The 14,016-nt window shown below is 35.6% G+C and overlaps 2 protein-coding genes across 2 annotated transcripts in view; one reads left to right on the top strand and one right to left on the bottom strand.

The window, feature by feature from the left end:
- LOC134801353 (claspin-like) overlaps positions 1-14,016 on the bottom strand; it is a 416,093-nt gene that overhangs the window by 231,291 nt on the left and 170,786 nt on the right. The window lies entirely within an intron of this gene.
- Positions 1-14,016, top strand: part of LOC134801158 (homeotic protein empty spiracles) — a 50,815-nt gene that overhangs the window by 6,090 nt on the left and 30,709 nt on the right. The window contains exon 2 of the mRNA XM_063773700.1: positions 11,443-11,615. Coding sequence (XP_063629770.1) covers positions 11,443-11,615 — 173 coding nt within the window. The remainder of the gene's footprint in view (positions 1-11,442; positions 11,616-14,016) is intronic.

A 14,016-nucleotide genomic window follows, 5' to 3' on the forward strand; every position in this document is an offset into this window, starting at 1 on the left:
AAAAGTTAAGCGCTCTGACAAAGGTCTTTTGTGAACCGAACGCCCGCGATTATCAACCGACGCCATTGTTGTTCGAAATTTGATTGTTCCGTAGTGCCGGGCCTGGACCATCGATGTTTTCAATCTGATTTAAGTCTGTTCCTCTAAGATCTCTAAGTTACTGTAGGCAATTTATTTGTTTAGGTATATTATATCGACTACAACTATTATTTTACTTTTTGATTAATAAATGTTTGATAGTAGTTGCAGAGATTATAAAATATGTAGAGACATAAAGACATAAAGAATACTGTGCTATGTAGTTATATCTTAAGTATCAATAGAGCAACCGCATAATACAATGTTAGTTCGATTAGGAGTAGCATAACAATTTAACGTATAGCCGTTATAAAGAGAAGCCACATTAAAGTTTTATGTTTATTATAAGATACTTCGTTACAATATGATAATGCTACAAGATAAGACATTTACACACTTGTCTATTTTAATTAACCGCTCATACTAAAAGTAAATTTGATTACCTATTGTAACCCCTCCCCCGGCACGTATTGTCCAACTAATCAAGCATAATGTCCTGTTTGTCCTACAATCATAATTAAAGATCCCATCATGTAATGTACGCATAAATTATGACTCGCTATAAAACTTTATAACCTCTAAGTGCCAATTGTGTCTAAATAAAGAGTCGATAATCGATATCGATAGATTGCGTCACCGTCACGGCTCTATCTCGTTAGAACGTCACATTTCTTAATTACGCGATTGTTGTGGATGTTTTTTAACAGTATTCGTCTGAAAGATTTGAATGACGGGTAATTGTGTGTAATTTGAGCTACTTTGTTGGTGCTACTGGCTTGAGCGGGTGTACACACACAACAACACACACACGCACACAAAAGTTCGTTCATCGCTCATTAAGGCGGTGACAGACAGATCTTTTGATAAAATATTAGTAATTGTATATTGTATTTCTTTTAGGGTATGGTGAGTCTCAGTGCAGTTTAAGTACAAAATTGATAGGTGGGTATGTTTTAAAGTGTATGCGTGTTTCGAGTAGAGTTCTAAATCACAAGATTCTGTTGACCCCGGGACCAATAAAATAGCAACATTTAACATGCTCTGAAAAAAAAGCTATGAATTTGTTACAACTTTAGTCACTTTTCTGATTTTTTCTAAACCTATTCTATGTTTTTTGGTAGAGTCTTATTAACTAGCTCCTTTTTTCCAGGTTTCTTCTATTATTAGTGAATATTACAATAATGTGATAATGTTTCGTAATATTTTATTAGCGATAAGTACCCACTCAATTAATGACTTTTAACAAACAGATGTCTCTATGGAACTATAACCAGCTTAACCAAACAGTTTATCTATTTCCAAACTCGTGTGTACTGGACTTAAAAACGGACAATTGATCCCTTTTGTCCGTCCAACTTGATCAGTGGTTAGAAGTGATTTATCATTAAAGATAATTGTGATTAATTCATCTTCCCTCTTGAGATGCTTACAAGGTCTTATGGAAGTTTAACGTTTTTGGTTGATGCGACTTTTTATCGCGAGGGTATTATATAGATATGTTATGACTAGTTTGAAAAAGTCTTACGCCATATAGGTATATGGTACGCCATATATATATATACATGTAGGTAGGCTCGGAAGGCTTGGCATAAAATGTACCATCACGCTCCGCGATTGTTGCGCCACTTAGGGTCCTAGCTATATTGGTTGTTCCATACTTACGCTATAGAATTTCCAATTTAGCAAGAACCCTAAATGACATAACAATCCCTTGTGGTGACTGTGCTACATATGATACCTAATCTAGCTTTAACCAGTTACTTTGCCTTTGTTTATCGTTAAAAACAATTTTCAACCTCTATTAAGGGTTGAATTTCAAAAAATCCTTTTTTAGTGAATTTTTGAAAGATACCTACAAGGATAATGTTTCGTTAAAAATGTTAAAATGTCATGATGGTTCTCATAGTCATAGTTAATTTTTTTTTTTTTTTTTTTAAACATTTATTTACATTTATAGTTAATTATTTGCTAGAATTATAGTTTTATGGTACGTTCTGCGGATTAGGCGAAGTATTTTTTATATTACTTTTATGTATTCGACTACCTAAAACACATATATTTAACAAGCATTTTGGCTCCAAACCTAATTGTAAGAAACGTAGTTAGCACATTGTTTCGACCCAGCTCTAATGATTGGTAGGCGTAAGACACGGGTTATAATTAGCCTCGTTAGAGCAATTAAAAAGGGTTTGTTTGAGGAAATTACACTTGGTTTATTTTGAGGTTTTGGAGCCTTTAAATTGTGCCTCGCGGCGGGTAAGTGGACGATTACTTTGGTAATTCGGAGCTTGTTTAATAATAATTACTAAACAAGTTTTGTTTTGTTGTAATAATTAGTGTTGGTAGGAAAGGAACTCGAACTTTTGAGTCTAAATTTGAAGACCTGAACCCGTTTCTACGCGACTCTGAGCGTAAAAAAGCTTCCGAGTCTTATAAGTCTGATATCTTTTTTTTTATGATTCGTTTAACACTGGCGTGGCGTTGCGTTCGTCCTACACCTAGCCTAAGAAAGAGGGTAAAATCTGCCATGAATAGGTACTAATATAAAAGTTACTATTTCTCAAAAGGTCACAACACATTTTTGGTAATAATTATACTAGGTAATGTGCCAATTAATCAAATTACTTCACTTAGTTACTCTATATTACGAGTATAATTACCATAGGTACAAGTTAATGACATTAATGACACTTTATAACTTTGTTATTACCTATAGATATTTTTCATACTTATCTATTTTTGAGAATGTCTTATATTTCACCTCTAATTTCCTCGAATGTCTTCCGACACTATTAATAAAAACTCTGAAGACAAACAACATTAGTAATCCTATTGTGACAGGTCGCCGCATCCTCCATACAAACGATATTACCTAATTAATGATCGACCAGTGATGCGACTGTAACACGACAGTCATTTGTTATATTTTATCATTGGGATTGGAAGACAAGCGACCCTATGCGAAACAATGCTTATCACTAGCATTGTTTCATGTTTTATTATGAGATCTAACATTCCTGATAGGGACTCCTCGAGCCGCCCACAGCCCCACAGAGCAAAACTTGCCAATACAAATGCAATTTTGACGTGTCAAAATAATGATTTAAAATACAATAAAATAGGAGGCCTTTTTATAGGTTTTTCTTTTGAGTTTACCTACTAATTGACAGTTCTTTTATACCATTATGATGCGTTGTCAAATAAATTGCATCTGAACCATTCATGTTATGACATTACGACATTTTCACAATGACACTTTCACAGAAATTGTTAAAATGTTTCCGCTAAATGTCATAACCCTCATTAAAGTTCTCAACTCTGTCACAAGACTCACAAGTTTACGAAATTATTTAATTGCCCACTAAATTATATTTTTTATCGCTCACAATATGATTAAGTAAACGAAAATAAAATAATTACCTACTCATGATGTGTCTTTATGACACAGATAACAATTTAAAGCTTTTTATTTCGATATAGACCTATTTACGAGAGGAATATGTTGTACTGAAGCCTTTATTTATTTAACCTTTTGAATGCCACTTCTTTCGTGCGCGGCGCGTCATATACCAACCTTGTCGGCATGCACGAGGGTTGATATTGGGCTGTAGCCGCGCGCGTCAGTTGACATCTTGGCGGTCAAGGGGTTAACGAATAAATGTGTTATTTAATATTAAAAGGGATTTTATTACCATTGGCACTTAAGTCGGCAAGCGTCGCTTTAATATTAAAGTTTTGTTGGTAAGGATGTAAGCGCCTCCCGACGTAAGGACCTCCCTTTTTAAAAAACGACACATTATTTGATGTCGTTGTAAGTTAAACATGTAATCGGTGTACAAGCAAGATGCATGGTTGCAGATGAATTAAAGTACCTATTAAGGTTAAATATCACGCTAAATATTTACCTTTTTAAATATAATTGGTAGTAGGAGAATGCTTACAGTCCTTACGGGGTATTTTGGTTGTTTAAAGTCTTGCAAGTATGTTTATAATTTTAATTGACGAGAAAATATAGTTAGTACATAAACATAAACAATTTATAGTACACGCAGTGCAAGTGAGAGGGAAGTTTAACGTTCAAAATAACACTTGCACTGCGTGTGCTATCAAAATCGTTGCAGACTTACCTCGGTCTTACTCAAATAATAATGTACCTAATGATCCTAAGTTGGTCGAAACAAATGTTTTATAAATTATTTTAATTGTACGTGACATACATCTAAAAAAACAAATGCGTACGCTATTATAACATTAAATAACACACAAAATTCATATTCGACTGTAGTAATAAAATAATGATATTAATATTTAATTAATTAATAATTTCCGCTCTACATTAAGTTACGCATGAGGCATGAGCGCTAGCGTTACAATACAATTCGCATTCAATTTTATTTCAAATTCAGCGGCCAGAGAATCGATCCCTGTAATTATAATAATTGTTAATAGGTAGGTACTTGCGTGACTGTGCAGATCGTTAATTTGTACAATCTGTTAAGAGGAAAGCGGACCACCGCACTTACATACAAACACTCTCCATTTTCCTCTCTGGATATTAACATATTGGGTTTTTAAACGTAATTTGATGGTTGTATAATGCAGCTACGTCTTTCGTTTGATTTTTTTGGATTTTTTAATTCTTATCAAAATCCATAGTTTCAATAATTTGTAGCTATGGATTTTTTTCGCTTCTAAGGCCCACTTGCACCATTCCACTAACCTGGGGTTAACCGGTTAAACTTGGAGTTACCATGGTTACCAGTACAGCTTGACACTGTGTTGACGGTTAAACTGCTTAACCCCGGGTTAGTGGGATGGTGCAAGTGGGCCTTAGTCTTATAATAAAAAAGTCCATTCGGTTGACTTGCTTTCGTTTTGTGATTTAGTTAGTTTAGTATATACATTAAACATTGGGTACAAATTGGGTAAAGCTATTTTTCGCAATGTAAATACCCAGAGAGGAAAATGGGGACTACAGTTGTATGGCGAAGCGGTCGTCCACTATCCTCTTAAAGTTTTAATTGGAAGTAATTACTACTAGTAAAACACTTATCACAGAGATAAGTTAATTTATGTTTCTAGTGACGCTTTCTAGGGGTTATCTACTAATGATTATGAGTAATATACTAATATGTTCTTAGAAATTTTAAATTATAATTATGTCACTTTAACTAATATGCAATTGATGATATAGATGATAATATGATATTGTAGCTAGGTAGTTAATTTAGGTACAAGTTTATGGGACGTAAAATGTTTCATTAAATATAATACATGTAGCGGAGAAGCGCGGTGGTGGCCGATTGGCTATGACGTCCGACTTTCAATCCGGGGGTCACGGGTTCAAACCTTGGCTTCTTGCTTCTACTGTTGACTGTACCTATAATAATCAAAAGTGTTTCTTACCGTTTACGTCAAAACATACTTTTCCGAAGAAATAATGTGGTGATTATAGAATATAAATACCTAAATAAGGCTAGCTGCTCTGGTAGACGTCCTAGTGTTATTGACTGTCCTAGTAAATTTCATAATTAAACTTATCTAGGGGGTAGTGTCCTGGTAGTGAGCCTTCTTGCTTATGCCTTTTAAGTGTATGAAAACAATATTGTCAGTGTGTGCTGCGCTGCGGCTGCTGCGTGCTGCGGTGATGTTGGAAGCATTCTTTCCCTTGTTATGTTATGTTAGGTTAGGTTATGCCATTTCTACAGCGTGAAATATCAATCACCAGCCATACTCTGCGTAGTGAGTTCATAGGTCATACTGAAAAACTTTTGATGATGATGATGATGTCCTCCCAGACGTATCCGTCGACGGCGACACCCGGACAAATCAGTATCAGGTATTCAGTAAAGCCTGACGTGCATGGGCTCGAACGTGACTTGCGAAACCGAGTTTAGTTTTAAACTTCCGGCCGCAAGACATGCAGTAAAGCTCATATGGGACCAAAGCCGAAATGGCGAAAACCAAGCTTCATACATTCCGGCTGATGTGATGCGATGCCCCTGATTTCTATGGCTATAACCTGACCTGTAAATTCACTACGCAGAGTGTGGCTGGTTATTAACAATTAAACCTGTATAGTTATAATATCATTCTTAATCTAAAGTTTATTATATAATCATAAACGCAATCGCTCAATCTGATCCTTAATAATCCCAATCGCGTGTTCATTCCCCGCTGAAGGCTAATTATCAAGTAATAGCCATAATACGTGAAACTGCGATCACGGACAGACAGACAGACGGACGGCTGAGGTTGCTGTAATGATACTGTTTAACTATTGTTATCGCTTTAATTACGCTACCCTACTTATATTACGACACGGAATCGGTTTTTATTATATCGTTAATAGTCAGACCAAGATTACTCGTCTGCTGTAAAAGTGTTATTTTAAAATTCATAATTTCAAAATCGCTGCAGAGTTATTTTGGCCTGAATCTAGTGAAAGAGAATTTTAAAAAATTGCTAATTCTCATAAAATGTTCTGTATTTTTTTCTCCACGTTTAAACTATTGCCAAACATTTACTTATAGATGGCTGAATGCTGTGAATATGTTTTAATTAAGTAGGTATGTAAAAACATGTATACTAATGTATACCTACGTATTTTTGCTAATATGTACCTATACGTTTCTATTCTATTATCTATCGGCATATAATTATAATAGCTTGTGTTAGGTAATTAATATTTTTTATCCGTGTATGATCCGGCATTTACTATCAACCCTAAATTAAATGTGTTGTTTCCTTTATTATAAAACTCAACAGTATGTATGTATACATAATTATGTATAAACTCAGCCAAGGACTAAAGGAAGGAAACCAATTTCATATCATTAATTCGCTGTTACCGGCTATTAAGACACATTAGGAATAATCCTTAAGTGGTCACATAAGACTCGTATACCGGTATAATAAGGGATATAATAGCTATTTAACGACGTTTTAATAGCTAGGATTGTCACCGCAAATGCGAGTTTCGCGTGATGCGAATTTCGCCTTAATGACTTTTCACACTTTATAAAGGTTTTTATATTATGTGGTTAAAGATATAAAGTTATACTGAAGTGAGAAATGTCATGGAAGAGTGGGTCTACATGTAGGTACAGTCAGCAGCAAAAGTTACTCTGTAGGTATAACAGTTTTGAATGATACATACGGTTAGATTCACTAGATTTATATCGACCTGGATATGGACCGTGATTACCTTTTGTATTGTTTTCGAAAAGTTACTAGTAAGTAAATGTTTTTTATTTAAACTTGAATCTTATTGGAAAGCTAAACTGTTGAATGAATTATCACTCGCGGTATTTCTGGACCGATGCGACCTTCAAACCTCCAAGAAACAGCGTAATCCCCTTTTAAAGCCGGCAACGCTCTTGTGACCCCTTTGGTGTTGCAGTATCTGATGTGTGCGACGTTCATTGCTTACCATCGGGTGATTCCTCTGCTCGTTTGCCTATAAGTCATTAAAAAAAAACCGAATTGTATTTAGGTGGCTATTTTAGTTCTAATATTTTGTTAATACAATCCATACTTCTAATAATGCATTATTCAAATTATACATTAATTGCATTTAGCATTGATTGCGTCCGGCAACCTTAGCATAAACAGAGAGTAAGGAATGGTTATGAGTTATTTACCGCGACCAAAGACCAAAAATGAAATTTCATAAAAATATCGTTCTATTTGTACTAAAGAAGTACCTGGAGTACCCCAGGGGGGCTAGCCAAAATGGCCACCGTTTGGCGTTTCTCGATGTACTATTGTCATATTGGCTAGGCCCCGAGGGCAGATGGCGTACATACCATAATACACGGAAATCATTTTAGTTTGCGCCGTTTTCGGTGACACCTCCACACTTCGTCATTTCAAAGTGCGCAGAGTTAGCTTGGACCGGCATTTTAACCTATATTCTTTGTGGACGTGAATGTTCTGCTAGCTGTACACACATGCAGCAAAATGGACAACAAAAAGGCTTTAAACGTCAGTCTGGTGGTCGCTGGAGCAGGGAACACATTAGCTAACTGCAATGTTAAAAAAAAGAACTAATGCTAACCAGCTCATTATCTACAATGCAATCTTAGTTAGGTACAGCTAGGTCATCAAATATCGATTAGCTTAATATAAACAATTGAACATTATGACATTTAAATGTCAATCGTGAACAGTTGTAACATATTAAATATAATGAAACGTGTCACTCACGGGTCGGTCGAGCAACTATCGACTTAAAATACGTGAGTGACCCGTTTCAGTAGGTATATTTAATGTGCCTGTGTCTCACGGTTTTGTTATTAAAACAGTTAGGTACTAACGGCGTATTTCTTTATTTTACTTCTATTGGGTATTTTAGTAAATCATAAAAACCTGTTATTCATTATGAATATCAATAATTTTCAGAAATTATAGTAGGTATCTGTATAAGATAGTAAAATATTTTTAAACTTTTGAATATGACTAATTTATGAAGAGTTTTTGCCCAATTTTTATTTAAGAAATTAATTTTATAAAGGCATAGTTGGTCAAGTAGATCTTGTCAGTAGAAAAAGGCGGAAAATTTGAAAAATGTAGGCGCGAATGGATAACGTCTCATAAAAAATTTGAATTTCGCGCCTTTTTCTACTGACAAGATTTGCTTGACCATCTATAAATAATATTCTTTATTTTTTATTGGTAGATTTTCTATTGTACGTAAGTAAATATAAAATGCCAAGTCGTTATTAATGTAGGTAATCCACTCATTAAGCCTCTACTAAATAAAACGAGATAATATCTCAATTTTACGATAGGTACAACGCAATTGATATCAATTTTAAATGTTAAAATATAACCAGTTTAGCGAGACCTTTCTGTACTCACTTACTCTGTTAAGAGTCTCACGAACCCGCCGGCCGCGAGAAACCCGCTCCCATACAATCGAAGCTACGCTCGCCTTACATGAATCTTGGCATGAATATTTACGACATACCTACAGTACCTACATTTGAAATATTTTGTATGTAAAACTATTACTCGGTCTAATTTCTATGTATTACAATTTCAAGCAATGAAAACTAGTACAAGACATAGAATAGATAAGTATATGTTACTTGAATATTCATGTCAAATTTCATGTTATTTCATAATATCGTTATAAAATGCGAGCGTATTTTCGACTGTATAGCGGGGGCTAGGCTCGTGTGCCTCTTAAATATTAAGGTGTAGAAATATCTTATTATAGTGGTCGTGTGTACAATTATAATGTCATTAGTTAAAATGTCAGGACGTCGCTACGAGGTCATATCATGCGGAACGCATACAAACTAAAGCCCACACAAGTCTTGCACCCCACCCTATTGAAAAACCGACTCTATCTCTTTTGAATATGACTTACTATCGCTTGTTTACTTTGATTAAATTTACACGTATTAAGATATGATATTGTGATGACATTTAATAGCGCATAATTGCCGGCCGGGCCGCAAAGTGATTGCTTTCCTTAATGCCTGCCATCGGTACAAAGTCCCCGTTAACGATGCTGGAGGGGCATTCGAAATTCAAAGCTATATGATTCTTTCAAATAGAGGAAAAGTGGAAAAACTCACTGTCTCGGGCAGGATTCGAACTCGCGATTCTGAGATACCAGCCCATCGCTCTTTCAACTGAGCAACCGAGACTTACCCGTTGACAGCGAATATGTTTTACTATATCCTTCATATGCGCCTAGCGACATCTACCGCAAGAGCATTACACTTATTAAATATATATAAATAATATATAAATAAATATTAAGGACATTTTTTACACAAATTGACTAAGCCCCACGGTAAGCTCAAGAAAGCTTGTGTTGTGGACTTATTAAACGGCTACTGTACATAGTTCCAAGTCATATTGGAAATTCACCAGTAACGATGCGCCAATCCCATACAAGATTAATTTTGTAATTATTGAGCAGAAACGTATGCCAACGATACCACAAAGCTTAGAAATAAATGATATTACTGTACCTCTTGCTTGCTCTAAGACATATGTGAGATGAACTTTGTGTAATATCAAATCGAAATCACATTTTCATAGTCCGAATGCCACTGGTGTTCAGTAGATAATTATTTGCGTTCGCGGAATCTCAGCTTTTGTTGGGCCTAATTCGAAGGTATATCGGGCCCTTCAGGGCCTCTTGTAGGTAAGCACCTTCCACCACCAGGGCCTTGCTGTATATGTATACCTACTGTATACTTTCATATGTAGATTTCATGTGTAGGTGTTTATTTTATAATTTTTAAGTGTAGGTACACTGGCGTTCAAAAGTGCATGGAGATGTTTCAACCGTAATATTAAGGCATTATGGTCGACATCTATCCATGCACTTTTGAACGCCACAGTACCTGTTTGTTTAAGGCCTGTGCACACCGAATGCCTGTGCACAGACGTTGTAATACCTATACAGTTCCCTATGAGAGACGGCGCGTGCACGTGCGTGCACGGCCCCAGCATTTTAGCGCACGTGCACGTGCCGGTGTGCTATGGCCTTTAATGCTTACCTACTTTGTCTTGCGGTATACAGTCAGCAACGAGTGATATATGTACATTATACATAGATACATTATGCAATCCCGACTCATATGACTATTTAGGTTTTTTCGTAATTTTGGCTCTATTAAATATTTGATGCTGACTGTAGTTATGTAATGTACTTATTTAAGTTTAGGTATGATAATGTATAAGGCATCGAGAATTAATGTTTTTTTTTATATGTACCAATGAAACGTACAGTTCCTGACACTATAATAACCGTAGAATTCAGACTAACAGCTAAGTAACTCTAAACTAAACTTATTACTTAGTTTGCTAAACACATTCCATTAATTTTAGCAAATGATGTTTTAACCAACGTTTGCTAATCCAGCTTTGGCACGCCCACAATTTGTAATACACTGGTTTGCTTAATGCAGTCTTTCATTAGGTCATATATCACAAACCACTTGAAACTAAACGACCTATGTTGTTGTTCGACTCCTTAGAGGTTCAAATAGAACGTGTACTGAGGAAACCTGGACTAGTTCATTCCACAGCCGGAGCATCCGCGGAATAAAGAATCAACTTGCACGGAACACTTGTGAAATAACCAGTCTACATATTCTGGTCTTTGGTTTGTGCTTTTTACTAGCCATATTTTAACTCTTTGTTCACTAATCTATGGATGGTAGACGCAGCCAGCGGTCTAATGCAGTCAGAAGGTCGAACATTTTGTGTTATTTAAGACACCTAACTGACAATTCCCTAGAGTCGGACTACGATAAGTTTTCATGCCACGTAGGACTTTGCAAGAAGATAATATACCTATGTAATTGCATCTACTTACATTTAATGTTTTGTCTCCAGGTCCAGACATCCCCGGGTTCCTGCTACAGCCGTTCCGTAAACCGAAACGTATCAGAACAGCCTTCAGCCCCTCGCAACTCCTCAAGCTCGAGCACGCCTTCGAGAAGAACCACTACGTAGTCGGGGCGGAGAGGAAACAGCTCGCACAAGCACTCAGCCTTACAGAGACTCAGGTATACACTTATTAGACTTGAAACCCTCACAACTGCTCAAACTAGAACATGCTTTAGTCATTATTTATTTATGTTAACATAGAAGGGAAGAGAAGTAGAGGAAGAGCGCATACCTGGATAGATACAGTAAAAGCAGCACTTAAGGCCCAGGCTTGCCTGCAAATGGCGCAGGATAGGAGTGCCTGGAAAAAAGTAGTGCTAAGCGTCTGTGGTAATCACGACTCTCAGCAATGAGGATACGAGTGGAAAGAAGAATTTATGTTTACATTTAAGATAACAATTAAATAATAATTTTACTGTGGCAACATTATTACGGTACCCTGATTAACACGGAGGTAGTTTGGAAAATAAAATTACACTGCTGGCAACACGGTAGGTAGTGTGGACACGGAGCAAGTTGGACAGGCTCGTTCACTTGGCTCGAGCAGGCAAAGAGGATACATCGTGCACTGAGCGGTCAGATCAGGGTACCTGCAAGTACCTCCATTGTTGTATTAGTATTAGTTAGAGTACCTGACAATAATTACGAGAATAATCTTCACACTTTCGACTAGAAACAACACGCAGTTGAAGCTGAGAGAAAACAGATACTCAGATACGTTATAAGTATTTATCTACACACATATCATAAACTCTCTATGATACCTTCAAAATCCGTAAATAATGGCCCACATTACGATGTTTTGTTATAGCAAATTTCTTATCTGTGAAAATGTGGTAATAGCTTCATTACTATATCAAAACCGATTTGGTAATGCATTCAAATTTCGAACATATCTGAAAAAAAAAAGCAATTTGATTTGACCCCTATTCTAATATCAGTCGAGATGACGTTGTATTCGAAATCAAATGACAATTGCATACAATATTGACAAATCTCGCTTGTAAGTTGGTATCGGACGATATGGTAATCGACCCCGACTCTATTAGTTTGTCTTTGAATTAAAAAAAACTACGGATGCGTGACATGCGTGAAAAAAGTTTTCATTTGCCGCCATTTGACGTACAGTTTATCTTTTAATTAGTTTGTAAGTAAAAATAATTTGTTTTGTTGTTTTTAAAGTAACTATAACAAAAGTTTCGTGTAAAATGTACGATAAAGATATTTCGGAGACGCCATCTCATATCCGCGAGTTCCGCCAGAGAGGAAAGTGCCCGAATGTCGGCTGTAATATGAGGTTAGTGAATAATATATCATAGAAAGTTTATAATATGTGTGTAGGTAAAGCAGTGTATGTAACTGTACATAATTAGGCATTAAAACACTCGTGATACTATTATGAAACTCATTTCATTCGTTTCATAAACCCACACTCGTATTTTAATGCCTTTCATTATGTAGCAGTCACATAAACTACTATTACTCGCAAGCAATAATTTCTTAAATGTTTTTCTATTAAAGAGTTTTTCTATAACGGAACAGGTGATTTCATGGTTATTAATTTTAACTGAAATCTTTTACGGTCAATCGTAATCATAAAACACATATCTATTTACTTTTATACCTAGCTATTGTCTAGACATTAACCCGTTGGTATGCATACAATTAGCACGCCCTTTAAGTTAAGTGATACCTAATTATATAAACAATACATACCGTATTGGTAATGAAATAATGTTCGCAATAAATAGCAATTACGGTTTCATTATATAACTGTCCACTTGGCAGGATAATACAGTTCATAACCAGGTGCAGCAATGATATTGGACACCTACATAATAATCCTATAGATAAGTTATACTCATATATAATGAGCACAAAAAATACTTACTTGTTTATTTCATTACTTACGAATGAATTTGTTTTGTTGATTAATTTTCGCAATTCGTTCATCTTTTTACACTCGTTGTAAAATAACATAAAGCTCGTTGTAAAAAACAGCAAGAATTTGACACATTTCTAGAGATTGACATGGTAAGCTATGCTGCTGATATCTGGAAAATACTTCGACCGGCCAACCCCATTGTTAAAATACTATTTTTTGTCCACATACTTACCCATGCACTTATTTTTTTTACATTAGACGTAAAGTAAATCATATAAAAATAAAAATGTACTTACAAAAAACAAATATGTGACTTAGCCATCCGTTTCTAAGAGGTTTCTAATGAAGTCATTAGTTATTACTACGCCTGTGAAAATGCCAAAAGAAAAATAAATGAAGAGCAAACTCAAACAATAGCCAAAGGTCACAGGCTACAGACTATATAAGTAATGCAGCGGGCTTAGCAAGGTTATATCATATTGCGCGTGGAATCTACTGTCGTCTTTTAACGATAGTCGTATTTTTATCGTTTTGCTGAACATGGTTACGGGTTACGATAAGAATACCACGTCGATATCGTATAAAGTTATCCACTATCATTCGTAAGTGACCACGATTGTCTATGCCTAGAGTTT

Source organism: Cydia splendana, chromosome 21 (assembly GCF_910591565.1).
Source record: "Cydia splendana chromosome 21, ilCydSple1.2, whole genome shotgun sequence".
In the NCBI taxonomy this organism is placed as follows: Eukaryota; Metazoa; Arthropoda; class Insecta; order Lepidoptera; family Tortricidae; genus Cydia; species Cydia splendana.